Raw genomic sequence first — 23,003 nt, 5'->3', positions numbered from 1 at the left:
GCGGTTCCCGCGCGCCGAAGGGGCGGGCGGCGGCCATGGCGGCCCCGCGGTGGCCGGGGGGGGGACGGGAGCCACGGGAGCCACGGGCCGGCCCCGGAGTCCGCCTGGGCACAGGCTTCCCCCAGCGGCCCCCGGTGAGAGCTCCTGTCCGCGTCTGAGGGAGCAGATGAGTAGGGAGCCACTCGTTGCGCTTTGCACCCCTCATGCGTGACCCACCACAGCTGCTGCCCGTGCTGAGGGGGAAGGAGCTGACACCATCGTGCTTATTCCACGGCCAGGAGTGGCGCCTTCCTTGGAACAAGGCATTCCCAAACTGCTCTAAATCTCGTATGCTGGCTCACAGCTCGGGCCCATCCCAACCAGCCTGGTCTATCCTTTCATATCTGACACGCAGCTGGAGATGATGTGTGTTGGCATCTCCCAGCCTTTCCAGGGAGACACACACAGGAAAGGATGTGCAGTAGGACATTTTTAAAGAAAAAAAACAACACAAACCTGACAGATTCAAGGTCATTTTAGGCAAGTACCAGCAGGAATGAGGAGAGCCTTTTCTGAACAAGGGTTAGGCAGACTTTCCAGCTGCATTTGAGCACACCACTGGGGATCTCGTAATAAGGCAGAACAAATACACTGAGATAAATGAGGGCTCTAAATGTTCCTCACTGCATTAATAATCTCGGGAATAGTCACATAATAATTCCTGCATCTTTTGTTGGCATAAACTAGAAAAAGCATTAAGAAACACAAACTTGCTGAATTGCAACAAATTTTCCTTTTACAGAACACTGGTTTCCCAAGCACTGCTCCTCTAAAATAACAAATACAGACAGGGAATGGTTTTAAAGCCTGCTATTTGCCTGCTAACCTTCCCCAATAATTTTACAAACTTGGACATACCTTGTAATTCATATTTTAAGCCAGGAGAACAGTTATAGAGAAAACAAACAACAACCAACCAGCCATGAAAACAACAAAACAAAACAGCTTTCTGAACTTTTTTTTTTTTTTTAATTTGGTTTGGGAAGTCCAGGTGTCATAATTCTCCTTCTAAAAAAAAAAAAGAAAAAATAATCTGGTAAGCAGTTCAAATAAACATGCCTTCAGCACTAGATAATTAAACTAGTTTTAAAGGTAGAGCAAAACAGTTTATCATAGATCATCTTTCACAATACTGTTACAAGAATTCTAAACTGACAAATTGATAAATCAGTTTAATAAATCAGCATTATCCAACAGCTTGCTTCCAATAAAAATACTGCTTGTGCTTTGAGTTCAGACTTCTTGTTTTATCCCTTCCTTTACACACAAAAAAAATCAAGACAAAAAGTACCCAAACGCAGCCTTTCTGCCAACAGTGAATGCTGACGCCCAGGGGAGTCCCTAAAGCGGGAGAGTTCCTAGAGAGGGCTGCTTTCATCAGCAGGAGCTCGCTGCTGTTGGTCGAGGTAGCCCTGCAGCAAGCCCTGCACGCGGGACAGGATGATCTCGTTGGTGCTGCTGCACTGCTCGGGGCCGTACGGGGGGTCGATGGTCAGCACCCCCGCCACGCTCAGCGTCCTGCCCTGCTCCCCCTGCTCGCCCACAGGGATGTGGTTGCTCTCCAGCCAAGTCTTCAAGGCGTTCTTCCTCTTCTCCAGCTCCTCAGGGCTGAAAGCTTGGCTTTCCTCAGGCTCCAAGATGCGAGCAAGGCGCTGCTCCATGTCGCTGTCCCCTTCCTGCAGTATTTGGACCTCTTGGACAGCGTGACCCATGATGAATGATATGGACACCTTTTCATTCTCTGAGAATGTTGCAAGGACAATGCTGTCAAGGAAGGGAGACTGTGTAAGTTCCTGTTCTTAACTGAAGACTGAGAAGCAGCCTCCAAGGTTTTCGAGGTAAGAGCTCATTAGCATCAGTCTAACCCAGGTATTGAGGCAATATCCAGTACCCAGTATTTTCCTTTGAAAAGCATGCTGCTATACCCTTAAAGTACTAAAAACGTGGGGCTCTGTAGGCAATTGGTGGTCTTGAGTTTGAAACTTCTCCAGACACTATCAAGCAGAACATTAACATACACTTTGCTTTAAAACAATAAAGTCAAGTCTAGGAATCTAAGTATTTTTGTGCAGCTTTCCCAACACTGCTGAAGAACCTAAAGCATTTCAACATTCAGAAACAGTGATACCTTCATACATACAGCACTTTGAATGCTGAAGGCAGCTAACAACACTACAACCTTTTAATGAAAAAATATTCATATTTATTCATCATCGCTAAAAAGTAAGTTTTTTAATGACTGTTGCCAGTTTGTGAAATGAAAACTCAACAGAAACACACTACAGAAGGCTCAGGCTTACACTGTAGAAGCCTGGTCTTTTCCCAAGGACACTTGCATCCCAGAAGTTCTAAAATGCAGGTAGGAAGGCAGCTTGTTCTATTTCTAGGTTGTCTCCCTCATGTATCAACAAAGAGCATCAGAAACCATTTTCTTCCTCCCATGGGAAGCAAAATTCCAGAACTTGATGCCAGCACTTCACGAGCCTATTATTGCCAGCATTAATGGAATGACTTCTTGGGATGTGTCCAGTGAGATCTGCCCTGATTTCAGCCTGGACCCTCCAGAATCACTCACAGTTGCATGCACCTTTCTTACCAAAATGGTAAGAAAATTCAGGAGATTATTGGAGCTACTCCAGAGCTGAAGCAACAACCACTTCTTCTGAAACACATCAGAAGCTGAATGTTTTAGTTTCCAGCCTCCATTCTGTGTTCATGTGGGACAAGCTCACAACCAGTAAGGTATCAAAGAGCTCTGGCAGCAAGGAGACAAATTTCTGCCCATTCCCTGGTGCATTTTGCCTTTCAAACCGTGTTTTCAAGTTACTCCCTTGGGATACCAGAGTGTGTGGTACCACTTTCTGTCCAGTACCCCTGATTTTCCCTGCTTGCTCTCCAAAGAAGCCTCTACACCTTCACGGGTGTCTGGCTGGAGTGGAAAGCCAGGCATCCATACAAGAACTCTGGACAGAGGGTAAGGATTTCAACACCTAAAGCATGGAAAACACTCCTGCATTCCTGCTCTTCATAAAGCAGGGTTTGGTATATTGTTAAAAGCAATCCTAACACATGGATTATTAAGAGGTAATAGTATAGTTTAACATGTAAGTTTTAAATAAGAGTAATTCACTTGGAATTATAATACTGTGTGATTTAATATGCTGTTCCCTTAGCTGTACTTGCTTAGCATGAGCAGCTGGATTTGCTGAAGCCTTAAGCCACAAGCTGTGAACTTTCACCTTGAACATAGGCATTCAGCTGGTATAGAGTTGATTTTCTTAGCAATTTTCCTAGAAGCTGGCAGAGTGCTGAGTTTTGAATTTACTGTGAGAATAACGTTCATAGCACACTGATATTTTGGTTGTTGCTCAGCAGTGCTTATTCTAAACCAAGGACTTTTTAGCGTCCCATGCTCAGCCAGTGATGAGGTGCACAGGAAGTACAAACTAGAAGATAAGGAGGCTGCAGCCATCAGCAGAAGCTGCAACTTGACAAGATAACATGCCATTTTTGCTCCAAGTAAGTTTGCTTCAGCCTTAGGGTCTTTCCTCCTCCTAAAAATCTTGTTTTTTATTAGTTTTACAGAAATAAAAACTTCAGTACTTACCAGGCAGAAACTGGGTCAACTGTTAAAACCCATCCTTCATATTCATGTTTCTCAACTGCAACAACTTTCACCAATTTGTTTACATACGTTTCCCAGTCTAGAGGGCTTTTCCTCTGCCAGTCATTCATATTTGCTACATCCAGGACCTAAAAAACAACCAGAGCAAATCAGCAGATGCAGTCAATCTTTTTGCTTTCCTCTTCACGCCAGAACTGGATTTGCCTCCAGGTAAAGATTTGTCTTAAGCAAGATTTGCCTTTTCTTTTAAAAGCAGACATTCGCACAAGTGGTTTGCATAGAGCTGCAGTTCTGTAATTCCCCAGACAGTTCCCTTGTTTTTAAAGGCACACAGCAAAGCCTCGAACCCCACTGTTCTGGTAACCTTACGCTTTCCCGTTGCATTCAACACTCCATCTATTGCTCTGCCTTCTTACAAAACCTTGGAGGTAAAAGTTCACTGCCTTTTTTCCGTGCACTGGCGCATCACTGGTGCCCGAGCCCTTCCACTGCCTCTGGATAAGCGTTGTCCACCCGGCTCCCGGCTCTCTCCTCACCCCCTACGGTGGAGCACCAGCAAGTGCTGTCCCACTCTTTTCCCCCGGCCCAGCATTCCCATCCCAGCATTGCTCCGCGAGCAGGGCCGCAGTGCGGTGGGTGCAGCGCGGCTCGGGGAGCAGGAAGGGCAGGAGGCCGCTTTGTTCTCGGCAGGCTCCCCGCGAATGCCTTCCCGGCAGAGGGAGAGCCTGCACAGCCCAGCTGGGCGGGGGCAGGAGCCCGGGCCCCCGGTCCCCATCCCGCTTATCCCGCTCACCAGGCCCGGTTCCCGTTCCCGTTCCCGCCGAGGGCCCCTGGGAGCTGCCCCCGGGCGGCACCGCCGCTTCCTGGCGCCGCCGCCGAGCGCCTTCCCCCGGCACGGGTTGCGCACCAAATGCTCCGATACGGAGTTCTGCGGCTTCGGGGGTGCACATGAATGACACAGAGGTTTGCACCTATCAGGCCAGGTTGTAAAACAAGGAGTCGGGGCGTGTGGCACTTCAATCCCGCTGCCTTCTGCCCCTCTGGAGCTGCGTTTGCTCCTGGGTGCTCCTGCTGGTGCAGTGACATTGCAGCTTCCACAGGCCAAGCCGTGCCTCGTCCGTGTGCATTAGTGGGGATAGATGCGCGTCTGCTATATAGGAATAAGTTATTTTTGCTCCCTGGTTTTTGAGTTGCTTTTAGCAAGCTTTCCTATGCCACCGTGAAGGTGAGAAACTCGCCAACACCCACCCCACAACTGCTCGATCTCAGCAGCGCTCATGGAAAGCTCCCTATGGGTGCACCAAACAAGCTGCCAGTCATTAATTCAGTAATTTGTCAGTAATTTGCGAAAGCCAGCATGCAATGGTTTCGTGTTAGCAGAAAAAATATAAAGGGTATGAAATGAGATAGTCGTATTTTGCAGGCTTAAAGAGGCGATTTCCTTTTTGCTTTTTCTTTTTGTGAGTCTCAGTTCAGCTTCTACAGTACTTACAGGGATTATGTAGGAATGGGTTGTGCCACTCTTTTCAGCTACTGCTTCCTTTCAGTCACAGCTCGTTTATCAGAAAGCAGTGAGAGCAAATCTAATTGTTTTCACTCTAAGAACAAGCACTGGCCTGCGCTCCAGAGGCGGCTTCGCATCAGCTGATGAGGATATCACCTCCAATATTGGATGCGTCCAAGGATAGCTCCCACCCAGGAGCTGCCAGGACAAAAACGCCTTGCTGGCTTTACTTCCACTGAGCACCTGCAGCACCAGGCCTAGGAGTTCGCCTTCTCAGGGACAAGTACTCCCATTCCCACTGACGCCTCCAATTCCTATTCAGGCTCCAATTCCCTTTCAAGAGCCACCGCCCCGCGCGCATGCGCGCCTCCGCTCGGCGCGGGGGAGGCGGGGGAGCGGGGCAGGGGGCAGGCGCGTGCGGCGGCGCGTGCGCGCGGGCGGCGGAGCCGTCGGGATGTCGCGTTACGGCCGCTATGGAGGCGGTGAGAGCTCCTGGGGGCCGTGGGCGGCGGGCGGCTGCGCGGGGTGGGAGCCGAGGCGGGTCTGGGAGAGAGGCGATTACCGTGGGGAGCTGGGCGGCCGGCGGGCACCGGTGGGGAAGGGGGGAAGGGGGGAAGGCGATGCGGCCGCTCCCGCCGTTGTTGCCGCCGCCATTTTGCGTCAGCGGCCGTGGGGGGGGGGGCGCGGTCGGGCGCGCGGCGCTCGCGGTGAAGGCGGGAAGGGGCCGCGCGGACAAGATGGCGGCGGCCGGGGGAGGGCGGGGCGGGGACTGAGCCCGAGCCCGGTCCCGGTCCCGGTCCCGGTCCCGGTCCCGGTCCCGCGCTGACACCCCGTCCGCTCCCGCAGAGACCAAGGTGTACGTGGGGAATCTGGGCACGGGCGCCGGCAAAGGCGAGCTGGAGAGAGCCTTCAGCTACTATGGACCGCTGAGAACCGTGTGGATCGCCAGGAACCCGCCGGGGTTCGCCTTCGTGGAGTTCGAAGACCCCCGGGATGCTGAAGATGCTGTCCGTGGACTTGACGGCAAGTACGTGTCCATTACGCGTGTTTACCGAGGCTACAAGAATCGGGGTTTTCTCTCTCGGTCTTGTGCTTCTGTAGTTCTGTCACAGACTGTAAGGTTTAACACAGAGCTTTCATGGACTCGCTGCAGGGTGATCTGCGGCTCCAGAGTCAGAGTGGAAGTATCCACAGGGATGCCGCGCCGCTCCCGCTACGACCGGCCCCCTGCCCGGCGCCCTTTCGACCCCAACGACAGATGCTACGAGTGTGGTGAGAAAGGCCACTATGCCTATGACTGTCACCGCTATAGCCGGCGAAGGAGGAGCAGGTACGTGCGGGGCCGGGGCGGCCGCGTTGCTTCGCCAGCTCGCTTTTGTGTAGTTCTTGTTAGCAAAGAACAGAATGTTACACCACTTTTCTTTAAACTTTAACGTTAGAATAAATGTATAGGTATATATTACAATTTGTTGCTATTTCTATCAAATGTTAATATCTTAATAATCAACCTGGTCAAAACCTTTCAGGTTTCTTCGTTTGAGTCAGTCGCCTTGATTCAGAATGTCACGAGCCTTAAGATTTCATGCTGAGGCGCCTTGCAAATCCGACACTTAAGATCCTCCTAGACCTTGAGGTGATCAGCATAAGAGGCCAGATCCCCTCGAGCCATCTACACGTAGCTTCACCTTATTCTTTAAGGGCAGAAAATTTGAGACGGTGACCGCCGTAACAGTAAATTTGGCTTTCAATTGGGGCCCCCCTCCGGTTTAGAAAGAGGAACACCAGATTGACCACATTCCCACCTAGAAAAATCTTCTTGCGTCAATCAAGCCTCACCCTGGCTCATTGGGCTGTCAGTTTGATCGTCGTTAGATTGAAGAGAACACCTACCTAGATGCAGCGCTCGCCTATAGATACTTCTAGATCGTCTAGATCTGCTAGACCTTGGGCCAAAGAGGGTCGACCTGCAAACTTGCAAGGTTTATTTTAAATACGCATTACAGTGTTTTCTATTCTAATGTAATTCTGCAATGTAATTCAGCTTTTAACATTTTTCTAGGTAGTAAAAATGCTCAAGACAAGTAGGCCCAGACATTTTTCCAACTGACAGATGCTAGTTCTTTAGTTGTCTTAAAGAAGTTTTGACTTCAGCAGGGCCTCACATGCACTGGTTGCTGCAGCTATCTGCTGATACCTGTTTTCTCTAACCTAAACCCAGGTCCCGGTCTAGATCCCGCTCGAGGTCCCGAGGAAGAAGGTATTCCCGGTCACGCAGTCGCAGCCGTGGTAGGAGGTGTGTTTTGAGTTTGTCTTTTATTCCTGTTGCCTTCTGTTGCTCAGAAAAAGCTACACTTGAACAACTCTTGAATTGCTTTCTTTGCAGGTCCAGGTCAGCTTCCTACCGCAGGTCCAGGTCCGTGTCTCCTCGCAGGTCTAGGTCCGTGTCTCCTCGCCGGTCCCGGTCGGGTTCCTTGAAGAGATCAAGGTGATTAGTACTAATTTTTAAATGGTTGTGTGCTTTATTCTTGTTGGAGTTTTCTTGTTTTAATTAGGAGATTCCAAAAGGTATTGGATAGCAGACTTCAAAAAGTGCTGACCTCTGGAAGTCAGCATGCTTTAAAAAGTTTCTGATAATGAGTTTTGAGACCTTACTTTGAGACAGTGGCATCTGCCACGATTAATTTTTTTGTCTGAAATGTCTAATGATCATATAGGTCTATGATTATGTAGGTTTTAAGTTCAACATGTAGACACTAATTTATATAGTGCTGTAATTGTCATCACTTCTGCTTGAGTTGACTTCCTTTTAATTTATTTTTTAATTTTAGGTCTAGATCAAGATCCAGATCTAGATCCAGATCTGTTACATGGCCCCGAAGCAGGTATGTGACTCTCAATAGCTGGTAAAAGTTGCTTAAAAGTCTGTTTAGACTTTCTAACAACTGTTAGTGTTTTTTCCCAGAAAAAGGTGTGTTTTCCCTCCAGTAACTTAGGGGTCTGTAGTTTCAAAAAGCAGTGCAGAAGCTTGTTCTTCCTCTTTATTCTTTTGCACACCACTAACATCCAGGTCCCCATAGCCATCAGAAATACTGGTTTGATCAGGTTGCATTAACACCTGACAAATGTAGAATTAATCTCAAAAGTTTCTCTTTCTTTGTGTAGTGGATTCTTCCCGTTATTTTTCGGAGAAAGCAGGGTGCCCTTCCAGTAGTGTGTTAATGCTTTATTGTCTGCAGGCAGGCAAGTCTTGAAGGGCTTGCTGGTGCCCTGAGTGTTACAGCTGCAATTCCAGCTCTTTTGAATATCAGTGTCAATCTGCAGGAGCTGATTTTAATTTGAGATAAACACCTGTCAGAATTATTTTGTACAAATAAATGTGTCACAAGAGTAACAAGCAGATTTTAAGGGATCACAGGATGCCATTTGTTCCCTTAAATTGTATTTGATAGTAAGTAAATGCAGCCTGTGCTTCATGGAGCCTTGTCCTGGCAGCAGAGCTGACTGATGTCCTCAACAAGAACAAGAGTGAATGGAAATTCTGCTCTGGATTTGGAATTGCTTATGGCCTAGCCTGTCCCTGTGCCTGCTGTGCTGTTTTAATGGCTGCTCTTTGAAACAGCTAACAGTCAACCATGGAGAAACACAGAAAATACAGGATAGCTTTAGCTAAAGGGAGCAAGTGGAAAAGCCCACAGCTGAGGGGTGGCACTTTCTGAGGATGGAACAGCAAGCAATGATGGGAGTGTTAAGGGAAAGGAGAGATAAAGACTGGATGGCTTAATTAAGAGCAGAAACTCACACAAATAGTCCAGAAGCTGGTAAAGAGAGGAGGTTCCCCAAGGCAGTAGAGCAGTGCCTTTCACTGACTGGGTACACCTGTGGCTAAACCATGTTGAATCTTAGTACTGGTTGTTCCACCATGACTTAGTCATGGCTTATCACTGTTCACTGCCAGTGATGAGCAGGAAACACTCTCAAAGAGAAAAACATCTTGATTTTACCATTGTTTTCTCTTTTTGGTACCAGGCTGGTTTTGTGCAAGGTAAGGGATACTTGTAGTGACATTTCTAGACTATTGAGTGACACTTTTCCATTATAAGTAGGGATTAAAGTGACTGAGGCAGAGGAAGTTACAGATACACAACTAGACAGAAGCGGCAAAATAATTGTGCTTAAGCAGTTGAAAGATTATTTCTGTATAGAAGAGTCCAAGGAATGCACTGCACTCAGAGACAGGCTCTGGGATCATGAGGAACACAGACTAAATGAGTACTACATGACATTTGCTGGTTTGACAGTGTCACAACACACATGTGGAAGTTGTTGTGGAAAACCTTGGATGTGGAATGTAGAACACTTCCTTTGGGGACCTAAAAATTTCAGTGAGGCTTTGAGGCAGTATTAGTGTTCTTACGGTGTAGCAGTCTCAAAGATTTTTTTTTCACATGGTTAAATTCAAACATAAAAAAAAAAAACTTGAAGGAAGGGATATGTAAGATGAACTTGACAGAGAAGATACCTGTAGGAATGAGCTGTCTGCAACTGCAGTGGCAGATGTTGCTCAGGCCTAATAAAACCTGCAAGTTTAGAGCATGGCTTTTTATTAGCTCTGTGAAAATACTGGCTAGGATTTGGGTTGTTCTTGTGTTCCTGCCACCCACATCAGCAAACAGTGGTCATCAGCCAGGGGCTAAACAAGATGTGCAGCATCCATGTAAAAGATTTCTTCCAAAACTTAACAGGCAAAGCCCTGGAAACTTGCAGGATTCTGTGTATTCAGCATGACAGCTCTCATGCACTGAGTGTGAATCCAGCTGTCCCAAACATGGGAACCCACATGCTCTCAGTTTCCCTGCTCAGCTGTGTTTATTCTTGTTGCAGGTCTAGGTCTCATGGCAGATCCAAGTCTGGCTCGCCGGCTAAGAGGTGAGCACACACAGCTAGAGCCTGCAGTAGTATCTCAAAGTTAAGTTTGCATGATTAACAGAGCCTGGTCCTTTAGAAAAATATGCCCCAAACATGGGTCTCCAGCTAATCTCTTTGTGGTATGACAGAAATGGTAACATTTCCTCTGCAGCTCTTTGGAATGCGTTCCTTACCTGTCTCTTTGTTTTCATTAACTCTTTGTAGTTTCCAACATACTACTAATCTTTTGTGCCTTTGTGCTGAGTTCTGTTAAATTTTTCTATCCATCAGATAAAGAGCTTGAGCTTTGTTAATGCTTTTCATAAAACAGCAGCAATTTGGTGATGTTGCTTTTCTCAAAGCCTCACCTCAGTACCACCCCTCGTTTTTCTGTTTGTCTGCTGAAGAAAGTTGCTTAAAATGCATCTCCACACTAGATGAAGGGAGAATCCCTGTCAGAGTAAAAGCTGATCTGAAAACTTTACCGTTGGAAAGACCTTCTGCTTCTGGCTCAATTCCATTGCTTTCTGATAGACTTTTATTGTTTTTAATATGGAAGTTGCATTTGACATTTAAGCTGCATTGATTATGTTCTGTTTTGACAGCCGGTCAAAGTCCCGGTCACCATCTCCAAAGAGAAGGTACGTTGGTCTCCCTACTAATAGCATAGACTCCGTAGAGCTGGCATTTTAGTATCTGCACTGATCTCTGCTGAGGAGTTTGACTGCTGCTTGTAGGAAAATACTGGAAAGGTATTTTGCTGAGATCTCTTCAACAGCAATAATGTTGTGGTTGTGGCTTTTTATATGGTAATACGTATATGTGGCAATAAATCCTCAGGGTTATGTAGCAGTGTCTTGTCTTTGTCTGCTCCCCTATTCCTTTTGGTTCACTGACAGTTTTATTGCACGGAGAGTGATGAGCTTAAAGCATAGAATAAATGTAGGGAGTCAGCTTTCAGCCTCATGAGGAAGCTGCACTGACACTGGGAAAGGTAGAGTGGAGTAAGCTGGCACAGCAGTCAGGAATGCAAAATCAAGCCTGTTACGTTCACTGCCGTTAGATGATTTTTTTCTTTCCCAGTAAGTCAGTAAATAGTTTTCTTTGTGTGCGTGTGTTTGCACAAAGAGTAATGTGTAGAATATGTGTAGAGACAGAATCAGCAGCATTTTTCCCTAATTAGAATTCTTTAATAGTTCATTTTTACAACTTTAGTGTCAAACAATCACAAGGACATGAATAAATGCTCATAAATGCTGAGCAATCACCATGATAGGTTTTGACAAGCTGCTGTATCAGAACAGTGAAGAAGTATCTTGCCCCTTTGGAGGTCACTATAAGTAATACCCTTTAGATGGCCTTACAGTGATCTAATTTTAAAAATAACAGTAAAGAAAAAAGTATAATCTCCAGATCATCAACCCGTTAACTTTTGTCAACAGTGATTGGTTATTTTATTAAAAAACAGTGCTTAAAGGGAACCAGAGTCTGGGTATACTCCTGTTGCTTTGTCCTGTATCTGTGATTCCCAAACAACTACTGAAATGTTAATTGTGGATTCTTTCCCTTTCAGCCGCTCACCATCAGGAAGCCCTCAACGAAGTGCAAGTCCTGAAAGAATGGATTAAAGTTATGAAGTTAATCTTTTAGGAAGAAAGTTATTTTGCTTACATTATTATAAGGGATTTTGTGGTGTCTTTGTAAATGTAAGAATGTAGATAGAAGAGTATATCAACTAAAATTTGGCATGATCTGGGTCTTCTGAGTTAGTCACACCAATAGACTAGCACAGGTCTCTTTTTATTGTATGAATTAACTTCCTGTGATATGAAAATGTGGGACTTTTTTATTGGCACATTGAAATAAAATGTGTATTTTTAACTAAAACTTCTCCGTAGTAACCCTGCTGCTTCTGTTAACGTTTGGGTAATTTTAGCTGTGTGCCATGTAACGTGGATGAAAAATATCTAAAATGGGAATCACTAATCCCAGCTGGTGTCTTCTCAAGGTAGTCACTTTTCACATTTACTGTTGAATGGTCTTTGGTGAAAAGGATCAGTTCCTGCTTTCCTTGAAATGGAATTTAAAATCCATCTCTGCCTGCAGATGGATAAAAATTTGCATATGCCCTTTTCGATCCTTGATATTTAGTGGGCATTCATTTTTTCTGCCTGATCTGCTTATTCTGCAAAGCTCATTCTCTGGTGATTGACTGTTGATACCGGATGCCCCAAAAATCTAAGGATAAACTTTCCTCCAAAACACATCTTTTAAGCAAGTAACACCTGCAGAAACTTCTAAAGGTAATAGAAATCATATTAACTTGACAATTGCTACTTTCACTTGTTGCATTTTTTAGTTCCTTAGGCTGTTGATACAAAGAAAACTTTCTATTTAAAGTATCTCAAGGTGGGTTTTCCTTTTTTGAGGGAAGATCCTTAAAGTGAAAGATTCTCAGCTGACCTCAGGAGTTCTGACCTGCTTCACAGAAACTGGTATGGTTGTAAAGCAGCCCATATCCTGGAGATGGCTTTGTTGAATGATGCCAATTTCTTACAGCAAATATACAACCTGCAGGATTCTTTATTTGTGTATAGGTGTGTCAGACTCTGTTTGTCCTCGTTCTGTGTTGAAAGAATTGCATGATAAGGCACTTCGACACAGATCACAGCAAGGGACTGGCAACAGTGGTGGACTGTGAACAAGCAAACTGGTAGGCAGAGGGGAGAAAAGTGTATTTTCTTTTTGCTGGGATTGGCTATCTAGCAGAAATAAAGGCCAGTTTCAGCAGTAAATAAGCACTGAAATGGAAAGCCAGGCCTGTTTGGACTTCAAATTAAATCTACCCTGGCAGTTTGCTTCCGCTGTGTAACCACAGCAGAACAACTTAAATAAAGTTACAAGATGAACTTCGGTTACACCTGGGGTAACCCATGGTTTTCAAGGAACAGGGTTCCTGTTAACAATGACTGCATGGAGCTTTTCCAGTCAATGAGTCAACAGTCCAGATCCTGAAGGTGCTGTTCTGCTGCAGCATCCTCTGGCCTTTATGCCTGGTCCTCACTGCTGTGGTGCTTGCTGTTCCTGGATCCTTGCTGGGGCTCACCATTGGTGTTCCAGGTGGATTCTGGCCACACTCACCAAATCCCACCGCTGCCACAGTGGGAGAGCAGGGCTGACACAAATGTTACCCTGCAGTGATTTAGCCCAAATGCCTGAAGCCTGTGATACGTGTTTGGAATATTTTACTGGTTGTGCATTGTGTACCTGGTGAGAGGCACATGTACGCCGCTGCTCTGGAATTTCATCACCTTTTCTTTTCTGTACCCTCAAGGCAAACCTGCTCCACAATAAACCTGCAGCCTGACACGACAGCTCTACTGGTACCTGTTTTTCAGTACCCAGAGACACTGGAAGACTGAGCAGAAGACCCCGGAGTTTCTCTAGGAGGGGGCTGGGGTTCCTCTAAACCCAGAGGTAGCAGTGAGAACCTGAGCAAGGAGCAGGGCTGTGCTGGTGGGGACAGCCACTCTGAAGGACAACCAGCATTTGTAAGGTGCAGAGGGGGAGCAGTGGCAAAGCTGACATTCTGTGCAGCTGTGCTGTCCAAAATTGAGGGTGGCTGTGCTACCTCCCTCAGCTTGTCATTGCCCTTGGAGACTACGCAGCTGCAGCTCTCGCCTGAGTTTGAGAGGATTTCACCACAAATTCCATAGAGTGTTTGTGAGCAGTTGGAGAAGATTCCCTGACACAGGGGTGTGTTGTGTGAGTGGTGCTGCTGTGACCCTGTGCCTCTGGGCAAGGGTGTGCACACCCCACACAGGGCTGGCTGGGGGTGGGGCAAGGGGAGGTGTATCTGAGGTCTCCAGTGTGGTGGGCAAACCCCACTCTCACGGGGAAAATGGGGTTCCCCTGGGTTGTAACCTGGTGTTCCCTGTTGGTGGGCTTTGTTCTCCAAGGGATCCAGTCCTCACAGACCATATGACCACTACTGTGCATGGCAGGAGAGTAGCACGACACTTCTTTTGGTGTCAGGGTGGGAGAACTGACTGTGACAGGTCTGCCACATTTGCAAGCCCAATGGCCAGGCACTTCCACTGGGGGCAAGGACACTCCTGCATCTCTGCAGCTGGGGAAGCATGGTGGAGTGCTGCAGGCCCTGGGAGCAGCAGCATGGCAGGAGAAGGTGGGACTCAGGCTGCAGTGCCAGGCACATGGACTGTCGACCTCTTTCCCTGGGAAGTGGGCTATCAGCTCCCTAATAGGATGGTGGTGTCTGCCCCTGGCTTGTGCCAGTTTTTCTGAAGCCTCAGAAACATGGAGGTTTTCATCAGACAGTTGGTACCCAGTACAGGGTTTTGGAGATTTCATGTGGAAATACAGCGTTAGGATGATGGGTTTTCTCCTGCAGTTGTATATTCAGGACTAAATGGGTGTGCCCACTTCAGCAACCAAGGCAGAGCATAGGATTTTAATCAGAGGATCCAGGGCAGCCAGCTGGGATAATCCCAGCACACTGTCCTCCACAAAGCTATGAGCACTGCACACCATTTAGAGAGAGCACTTTGATGGAAATAACAGATGTCGTAACAAACAACCACAACTGCATCAGCCTTCCCACATGCTCCACCAGATATTCCACTGGTGTAGCTGGAGCTGTGACAGGCCGTGCCCCTAAACAAGGTGCTTTCAGTGCATTTTTACTGTGAAACAAACCCCAATGCCCAGGGTGAGAGGCTGGACAGAGCGTGAGAGCTTTGCACAGACCACACAGCAGCAGAGATGGTGACAGGAGTTAAAGCCAGCAGAAACCACAGGTGAAAACCACAGAGGAGAAAAAAAGCTCCCAGATCAGATGCATCACCCAGGGTAGCTGGAAAGCTCTGTTTGGCACCTGGAAGGATTTCTGGCTCAGCTGCTGGAGGCACTTACCCCTCTCAGTGGTGGGAGTCAGCAGTCCTTTTCCTCAAGCAGTGTCGAACACGAGCCACGTGGTGTGATTGTACTCCTCACCCGGATGGAGCAGGACATTGGGGAAGTGAGGCTGGGAGAGGCAGCAGCACATCAGTGACTGTGAGCACGTTCCGTGGGACCAGAAAGCATGGCTGCATCCATTTGGTCTTCCCAAGGCATATTCCTGCAGCTCCCCCCAGCCATTTCCAGCAGCAGTGCGTAACCACCCACCACTTGCCGGAGGGCTGAGTGGGTCAGTCCTACCGCTGGCTAAATTCAGGCCATGATGAATGATCCAAACTTAAGAGGATGTGGCAAGGCCCCAGTGGGGTCATCTGCTCTAGGACCCCTGTCTAAAGCCACTGTGACCTGTGCCTGCCTCACTTCTGGTGTCTAGTGTCCCCTTGACAAGCAGACTCTGTTGCTACATTTAATACCCCAGAGACATGAAGGGTGCTGGGGGTACGGCCCCCTGCCACAGGACCCAAGCAGCCCCTGGGAGGGGAATGGACAGCTGACCTTGTTAACGGCATCGGGCCAGTTCTGGGTTTCCAGGCAGAAAGCCGAGTGCTTGGGGTATGTGGCAGCACCTTTGCCCTTCAGGGAGCCATCCAGGTTGTTCCCGGTGTAAAACTGGATGCCAGGCTGGGTGGTGTGAACCTCCATGGTCCTGCCGGTGGGCGGGTGGAAAACCCTGTGGAGATGCCAGTGAAGGATGACATGGGACTGGCTGAATGGACACCCCATGGCTCCAGGGCTGGGGACTCCTGCCAAGGTCCCAGCCTACCTGGCTACAAGGCGGCGATCCTGCCCCTGATGGAGGCAGAAATTGTGGTCGAAGCCATCCAGATGAAACTTCTGCAAGTGCTTGCCCAGCTCCACAGGCTGCCGGAGATCGAATCCAGTGCCCTGCACGGCAGCCACCTCCCCTAAGCAAGAAGAACAGCAGGCTCAGCCACTCACCACATGCCAGCAAACCCTACCTTGTCCCCCAGCACAACTGGCAGCCCCTGGGGACACTGCTCTTCTTAGAAGGGACAAAGCACAGAAAGGAGCAAGAAAATGCAGGAAGTTTGTGTATGTACAAACCCAGCCTTTTCTCTCTTGTCCTTGTTAAGACCTGCTGTGGAAATACAGTGTCCTGTGATGAAGCAGCAAGAACAACCCTAGGACATACTAAGCACAGTGCAAAACACAGTCACCCCAACCCAAAGGTGAGGGGTTTTGCAGGGGGGCAGAAAAACACCTTGAAGGAAAAATGAAACCATTCCAGTTCAAGCACTTACATAAAATACAGCAGGCATTGCACACAGGGGGTCTGTCTTTAATAATTGCACAAATCTTATCTTCACCCCAGGACTAAGACTACCCACACAAGAAGGAACTGCAAAAGCCAGGGGTAGCAAGCTGTCCACAACTGAGATGTGAAACAGCTCCATGGTGAAAGCAGCAGGGAGAAGCAGGGCACTGGGGTGGGTATGGCTTTGAGCTCTTTCCCTGCTTGTGCACAAGCATGGCACACCAAGCTGAGCAGAAGCCACCTGGACCAAGGAATCCAGTCCTTCAGGGGCCACAGGGAGCTTGTCTCCTGGATGGACCCACATTGCAGCCTCATATCCCATATGCCTGTGGTCCCATTTCCTGCTGCTCCTGCCTGCTCCCTGGGGCTGGTGATGAACTGGGTTACCAGCACCTGGCTCTGCCCACCCTGCTCAGGTGCAGCGGGACTGTGCCCAAAGGTGAGGGCCCCGCTGTGCCTGGGGTCCCCTGGGTGCTGGTGTGTCCCTCTTGCCGGGCAGTGCTGCTCCCCCCAAACCCACAAACATTGCTCAGAAAGAGCACTTCCACCTTGTGCCACAGGCACTGCACCACCCACCAGTAGGGATTTTGGTGTCATCCACAGGCAGGTAGGAATCTGCTTCAATGGAGATCTCGTGGTCATAGACATCGCAGGAGCCCTGCAGGAGGATGGGAAATGCTGGGATTCCTGTTGCAGGCACTGTTCAAGCAGCCCTAAGCACAGTTGTGAAGTGGTTGTCCACAGTGGTGCCCCAGCTGATCTGGCAGTGCCTGGAGCACCTCCTGGCCCTCATTCCACCTTGACCTTGGGCACAGGACAAAGGTACTGGCACAGATAAAAACCCGCATAGGCCCTAGGAGCTGTAAATCCCACAGGGATGAGACCATCAGTCTGTACTTGTTCCTCACCAAGCACTACCACGCTGCACACTAACTAGCCAAAACATGCTGGGTGCTGAGCACATAGCAGCAGGGAAAAGGGGAAGGAAGCAAGCGAGGGAAAACACAACCCATCCTCCAGTCTCATCTGCATCACTGCGGGGGTGTGAACCTCCTCCTTTTCCACAGCCTCAGGAACGCTGGCAGGGAACCTGCTGGACTGCAAGGGGAGCAGGCCCAAAGCTGAGCCTTCAGGTCACTATCTAATCTGAGCAGCAATTTCGTGCCCAAAGGTCTCCTGTTCCTCTGGAACACGCCTGAGTTGCACGCTGCAGGTGCTGGTATTACTGCACCTCTGGGAGTACCAGCAGAGGGTACACCAACAACGGCACAGCCATCACCAGGGCAGCAGCCTGGGCACAGCTCCTGCTCAGAGGGGCTGGGTTGTCTCTCACTAACCATTTTAAGGGCCTTTCTCTCACATCCAAGTGTGACTGCACTGTATTATCCTATTGCTCTGCCCAGCAACACTTTATTTCTCAGATCCTTTTCTTCCAAGCCCAGTTATAAACAGTGTGAGACTAAAAACACAGCTGCAATTCACTGTCTATGTGGTTGACAGGACCCTGTATGGGTGTGTGGGAGCCCTCTGCATCCTGCTGCTGCAACCTTGCTACTCCGCAATCCTGGCCAGCTCACATTCCCTTTCCATGATGTTTCTTCTGCCCATTTTTGACCTGGGTATTTTGGTGCTGCCACTCCAGGCCCTGACCTCAACTGCATCACCCTCTCAGAAATGCCAACAGAATACAGCCAAGAAATGCCAGGCTACCACTAGCCTGGTGCCAGCTCTGCACCTCCTCTGTAATCTTTCCAGGGGACCTGGAGAAACCAAAACTCCGCAGTTACACACAAAAGGAGAGCCAACATTCTCAACTGGATGTCTCTGTTCAAGAAGCACTGAGACAACGTGTCCTCAGCTGAGGTCCATGTGATTCAGTCCTGTTCCTGCACGCGGCCCATGATGCACAGAGACAACCTTCATCACTGTGCCCCCAAAACCATGATGTGTCCCCAGACCAGCATGCTGGTGCCAGTGATCATTCCATGGGTCCCCAGGCTTTCCTCCCCCGCACAGTGTCTCCATGGGGTCCATCTCCCCACACTTACCTGCCCTGCCAGGTTGAAGTATGAGTGGTTTGTCAGGCTGATGGGGGTTGTCTTGCTGGTCTGGGCCTGGTAGTTGATGGCCAGCTCCCTGCCACTAAGGGTGTAGGTCACCCAGACTTTCAGGTCACCAGGGTACCCCTCCTCACCATCGGGGCTGAGCCGGAAGAAGCGGACGCCATTTGGGAGCACCTGGGAGCTCCAGAGAACCTGCAAGGAGTGTGGCGTTAGTAGGACAGGAATGGGAACATGGTGCCCTTCCCTCCTGCCCCAGGCTGGGCTAAAAACAGGGACAGAAGGCACTGAAGGGATGTTGCACTGAAACAAAGGCTTTTCCAATCACATTTCCAAAGAAAACACAGGCACCAGCCTGCTCTTGGTCAGCCAGGGCCACCAGCAGGGAACAAGCTTTCCACTGAGCAGCCAAACAAATGAGACAATTTGGCAGTCTGATGGGGGGCCTGTTCCAGCCTGTGTTACTCCATGCCTGAAGAGTCCACATGTTTGATTTTTGCCCTGCAGATGGACTTATCCCCCTTTCCATGGATCTTCTCATGTGCAACACCACTTCAACAAGCTGCCACCCTTCCCTCCGCTCACCAGGCGCTGGCTTCTCAGACAGTGTAAGAACACACTGAGAGCTCCCGCCCAGGGGCTGGGGTTGGGTTAAATGGTACCAGATGTGTTGTCAGACACATGCAGAGAGCTGGGACCTCTCTGGTTGTTGTCCCTGCCAGAGACCAGCACCAGTGCTCTGCTTGGAGCCAAACGTGCTGGCAAGGGAAGCAAGGCAGCACGCTGTACACAGCTGCCCAGACAGCCTGTTTGGCTCTGGCCATGGGCCTCATGCTGAGAGGATGGATGTGCAACAAGAGGCTCTCTAGAGTTTTACATTTCCCTAAGGAATAGTTACGGTCTAATCAAAGTGGACAGATTTAGGAACAGGGGCTGGATAACACTGTTGAGTTGATCCCTCTCAAGTCCTACACAGAGATCACCAACATGGGGCATGGTCAAAAGCCAGCATTTTCACCAAACACTGAAGCTGAGGGTGCTAAATATACCTGGCTGCAGAGTAGGCTCTCCTGCACAGTGTGCAGTTTGACTGCGGCTCCCACGGCTGTAAGGATGCTGCGGTTTTTGAATATGAGTTTCTATTTAAGTTCTTTGAAGAAAAAGCTATTAAAGTCCAGGAAGCATACAGGTATCACTATATTTTTTAAGATAAGAGAGTTATTTTCTAAAGTCCCCCAGCAGTGTGGTCACATACTGCTGCCCTGTAAGTGCAGCTGCAACCTGCTCCCATCAGGCCACATGCTGACCACAGCACTGATGTCTGCAAGATCAGGAAGAACTCAGAAGATGACCAAGATAATCACAGCCAAATGCCAGTGTGTGTTTTTTGTGTTAGGGCTGACCAGTTAGGGCTCACTGTCTCTGAACAGTGACTGTTTCCTGGCTGGAGGGGGTCTTGGACAGGTGTTCAAGTGTGCCCTGTGGGCCAGAGGACACAAAGCTCTGGCTGGGAGATGTCACTGCCTTGTCCCCAAACAAGCTGGTGAGCCTTCAGTAAGCAAGGTGAAGAAGCAGAAGAAGAGACCACATGCCCTGCCTGCAGAAGACAGCCTGGAAGCCCTGGCTGCAAAAAAATGCATGTTTTCAGCTCCAGATCACAGGGGTCAGGGTGTATAAAGAAACTTTAAACCAACCAAATTGTCTTCTCTAGGGGTACAACAGCCAAGCCATCCCCAGTACTCCTTTTTCTCTAAGGCTACTGAGGAGCATTTCATCCCAACCTGATGCCAGTTCACACTGTGCTTTTTTTTCCAGGCACCCTGGCTTTTGTCCCATCAGCCTGGATTCCTTTCACAAAAAAACCCCCATTAACCCCATGACAGCAGCTGCACCAGCACACTCGTGTTCTTGGGGGGAAATGGTGGATCAGCTACTTGCTGGTTACAAATGCACTTGATCCAACAAAGCCCAAGGCTTCAGGAAAGCAGAGACTTCTGAGCCTGCTCTGCAGTCGAGCAGGGTTATCAGCAAGGCTTTCAAGAGAAGAGATCCTCCGCTGCTCTTACCACCTGTACCACAAATATCTGACTTGAGCAGCAGCTCTTGGGAGAAGATAGAAAAGGTTGAGTGCCCTGGGGCCAGGGAAAGGTTGTTTCATCTCAGGAGGTCATATGGGAGGGCTGGGAAGGAGAGACAGTGATCCTGGATCCTGGGGTGTTTTGCAGGCCTGATCTAATCCCCCACTGCTGGGAGTCAGGCTGAGAGCCTGAGGGATGCTGTCACAGGATGAAAGCGGCATCAAGGGGGCAATGCAATGACTGAACCTGCAGCACTACCCTGCTCTCCCCTTACTTAGGAGTGCTGTCACAAGCAAGCAACACTGATAAGTTTCTGCAAACGCACATCCTTCTGACTCTGGGAGGAGCTATGGGCAGGCAACAACCTTGAAATTGCAGGTGGAAATGAATCTGCATGGACAGACTACTGTTCCCCAGGAAACTTTCTTTGGGCACTGGCACAACTCCATGGAGCACTCCAGGGTGGTGCAGCTGGTGCCCAGGGAGCCTCCATTGCTCCTGAGGCTCCTGGGTCCTCACTGCCGTGTCCCAAGCCATGCTCTGCAGAAGCAGCACCTTGCCAGGAACAACCCTCTCAGAACTGGGCTCATGAGGCTCAGGGCTGCAGTCACACAGAGGAAGCACAGCAACCATCTGCTCGGCATCCAAGGATGACATGAGCCCTGCAAGCTCACACAAAGACAAGCCAACCCAGCAGCTCGCAGGATCTGTCTCACTTCCCCCCGCTCCTGCACTCACAGCACTTTCTGAGCTGATTCAACTCAGTAACCACCAGAAAATGCTACAGGGTTCAGGGGTGTAGATATCACACCTTCTTGCCACAACCCCACAGGCTGTACGCTGGCAGGACACTGGGATTTTCACCTTGTCAAATCCCTTGGCTCCTCCGTGCAGGCTGTTGGGCCCATTGTTGAGGAACAGCTGATACTCCTTCCCGTCCAGGGTGAACCTCCCATTCGCAATCCTGTTGGCAACACGGCCTACGACAGCACCGAAGAACGGGTGCTTCCTCGTGTAACCTGGGCAGAGAAACAGCACACGGTTAAACAGAACCATTGGAATAGGATGGGTGGTCTCCAGGAGTGCTTAGGGACTCAGAGGTGTCTCTCTCTGCTTCCCTCCAGGACTTTACTGCAGTCCCAGGGTTTCACAGGACACACAGCTCATTAGTCATGCGCATCCTTAATTAAAACAGCCTGATGGGATCTTGTATTCTTTGCAGATTGGCAGAAAAGCCCTCTGTCATTGCCAGTCAAGAAGTGACTCAGAGCTGCCCCAACAGAGTGGCGCACTGCCACCAGCATCCCTATTCCACAGCCACCACAGAGCCCAGGAGAGGCAGCAGGAACTGTATCTCTTCAGCCCATGATTTACGGGGATGGGGCGGCCTTACAGGTAGGTCACGCAGTGTGCCAATAAACCAGTAAGTGCTGGTTAAAATGCCTGATTGTGGGGTTTTAATTTTTTTTTTTTCAAAGAAACATATTAAGACCCACCTTCTAAAGTGTCAAATCCTAGGACAACATCTGAAAACTGCCCATCCCTGTCTTTTGTCTCCAGAGTGGTGATGATGCACCCAAAAGACAGGATCTCCACTCTCACGCTGTCCGACTGTAAGACGAACTTCTCCACCTCTCCGCCTCCCTCCTCCGGTGGCATCCGCCCGAACGCCTCTCTCCGCACCGTTGTCATCGCTCCCAGAAACCCGGCCACCGGCACCTCCGGCCCGGGAAGGACGCTCAGCAGGAAGAAGCAATGGCGGCGGGAGCGGAGCACTCCCAGCTCCAAAGGGCAGCCAGGACAACCTTCGGCCGCCTCCCGCGCGGGGCGGGGCCGCGCCGTGCCCGGCGGAGCGGAGCTCTGGACATTCCGGGGCTGTCACCGAGGGGCAGCAGCCTCCTGGAGGTGGCCGGGGGCAGTGGGAAGGATGCCGAGGGGAGGGAGCGAGGCTGCGGGCGCTGCTGGGCCGGGCAGCGCAGCCGCCAGCTCGCAAGTTCTGGGGCTGAAGCATCGCCGCCCCCAGCTCCTCTCCCCCACTTCCATCACACCGACACGACTTTCACGGCCCGTGCACAGCGTGTCGTGACAAAATGCTGCTTTCTCCCCCTGTACCCTCCCTTAGCCCCTCCACAAGAGGCACCAGGCAGTACCTGCTGATGGTGCTGTAAATCAGGCTCTGCGCATTTGCTGGCCAGGGCGTTGTTATTATCAAAGCTGTGGCTCTGACCCAGACTCCATTAAAAATCATCATCTTTTGAAATACCGAGTTCTGCCTGTGTTTGCAGGCATTTGCAGGGAAATGCCCTGGCAACATTCAAGTAATGTGTGTGCACAGCTTCGATCTCTCTTGGCAAGGCTCAAGTGCAAGGCAAGAGCACCTCGCTACAATTGGATATGGTTGTATTTCTATGAGGGCCCATTTTCAAAATTTGTTCAAAGAACCAGTAACTCCCACCAAAAAACCTCCATCGGTTAACAAGTAGTTGCTAAATATTAATTTCCAACATAGCCATCATTTTTAACAAGACCAACTACAAAT

General features: G+C 49.4%; 3 protein-coding genes across 6 annotated transcripts; 1 reads left to right on the top strand and 2 right to left on the bottom strand.

Annotated features, from left to right (window-relative positions):
- Positions 1-1,011: 1,011 nt before the first annotated feature.
- On the bottom strand, positions 1,012-5,489 carry GEMIN6 (gem nuclear organelle associated protein 6). Of its 3 annotated transcripts, XR_014227236.1 has the most exons (4): positions 5,157-5,489; positions 3,647-3,792; positions 1,331-1,803; positions 1,015-1,047 (listed from the first exon to the last, which is right to left on the bottom strand). XR_014227236.1 is itself a non-coding variant. In XM_082300515.1 (3 exons), the coding sequence occupies exons 2-3, from the start codon at positions 3,772-3,774 to the stop codon at positions 1,398-1,400; spliced, it is 534 nt and encodes a 177-aa protein (XP_082156641.1). In that variant the 5' UTR covers positions 3,775-3,792; positions 5,157-5,489; the 3' UTR covers positions 1,012-1,397. The 3 variants fall into 3 exon arrangements, 2 of the variants coding, with proteins under 2 accessions (XP_082156641.1, XP_082156642.1); XM_082300515.1 differs by having other exon boundaries at positions 1,012-1,803; XM_082300516.1 differs by lacking the exon at positions 5,157-5,489 and adding an exon at positions 4,458-4,549 and having other exon boundaries at positions 1,012-1,803.
- Positions 5,490-5,584: 95 nt separating this feature from the next.
- Positions 5,585-13,357, top strand: LOC309586280 (serine/arginine-rich splicing factor 7-like). The gene is made up of 9 exons (XM_082302971.1): positions 5,585-5,650; positions 6,015-6,195; positions 6,322-6,498; positions 7,387-7,461; positions 7,552-7,653; positions 7,997-8,050; positions 10,050-10,094; positions 10,679-10,714; positions 11,647-13,357. The coding sequence occupies exons 1-9, from the start codon at positions 5,623-5,625 to the stop codon at positions 11,699-11,701; spliced, it is 753 nt and encodes a 250-aa protein (XP_082159097.1). The 5' UTR covers positions 5,585-5,622; the 3' UTR covers positions 11,702-13,357.
- GALM (galactose mutarotase) lies at positions 7,547-22,206 on the bottom strand. Of its 2 annotated transcripts, none has more exons than XM_082302969.1 (8): positions 21,961-22,206; positions 21,329-21,483; positions 18,375-18,581; positions 16,903-16,984; positions 15,814-15,955; positions 15,546-15,720; positions 15,006-15,117; positions 7,547-7,638 (listed from the first exon to the last, which is right to left on the bottom strand). In XM_082302969.1, exons 1-7 carry the CDS (start codon positions 22,154-22,156, stop codon positions 15,040-15,042), a joined length of 1,035 nt encoding a protein of 344 aa, XP_082159095.1. In that variant the 5' UTR covers positions 22,157-22,206; the 3' UTR covers positions 7,547-7,638; positions 15,006-15,039. The 2 variants fall into 2 exon arrangements, with proteins under 2 accessions (XP_082159095.1, XP_082159096.1); XM_082302970.1 differs by lacking the exon at positions 7,547-7,638 and adding an exon at positions 10,724-11,684.
- Positions 22,207-23,003: the final 797 nt, after the last annotated feature.

The sequence above is a fragment of the Coloeus monedula genome (assembly GCF_965178545.1).
Source record: "Coloeus monedula genome assembly, chromosome: 2".
Classification (NCBI taxonomy): Eukaryota; Metazoa; Chordata; class Aves; order Passeriformes; family Corvidae; genus Coloeus; species Coloeus monedula.
This window is presented reverse-complemented; position numbering and strand designations above follow the sequence as displayed.

What these genes read in the sequence shown, in the direction of transcription:
- GEMIN6 (XM_082300515.1), bottom strand. Translation starts at nt 3,774, where the DNA reads ATGAATGACTGGCAGAGGAAAAGCCCTCTAGACTGGGAAACGTATGTA. An exon ending in GTTGACCCAGTTTCTGCCTG is followed by an intron (nt 1,804 to 3,646) that starts GTAAGTACTGAA and finishes CTTCCTTGACAG; the next exon opens with CATTGTCCTTGCAACATTCT.
- LOC309586280 (XM_082302971.1), top strand. Translation starts at nt 5,623, where the DNA reads ATGTCGCGTTACGGCCGCTATGGAGGCG. An exon ending in AGTCGCAGCCGTGGTAGGAG is followed by an intron (nt 7,462 to 7,551) that starts GTGTGTTTTGAG and finishes CTTTCTTTGCAG; the next exon opens with GTCCAGGTCAGCTTCCTACC. An exon ending in GGTTCCTTGAAGAGATCAAG is followed by an intron (nt 7,654 to 7,996) that starts GTGATTAGTACT and finishes TTTTAATTTTAG; the next exon opens with GTCTAGATCAAGATCCAGAT.
- GALM (XM_082302969.1), bottom strand. Translation starts at nt 22,156, where the DNA reads ATGACAACGGTGCGGAGAGAGGCGTTCGGGCGGATGCCACCGGAGGAG. An exon ending in AGGATTTGACACTTTAGAAG is followed by an intron (nt 21,484 to 21,960) that starts GTGGGTCTTAAT and finishes TTCTCTGCCCAG; the next exon opens with GTTACACGAGGAAGCACCCG. An exon ending in GATCGCCGCCTTGTAGCCAG is followed by an intron (nt 15,721 to 15,813) that starts GTAGGCTGGGAC and finishes GCATCTCCACAG; the next exon opens with GGTTTTCCACCCGCCCACCG.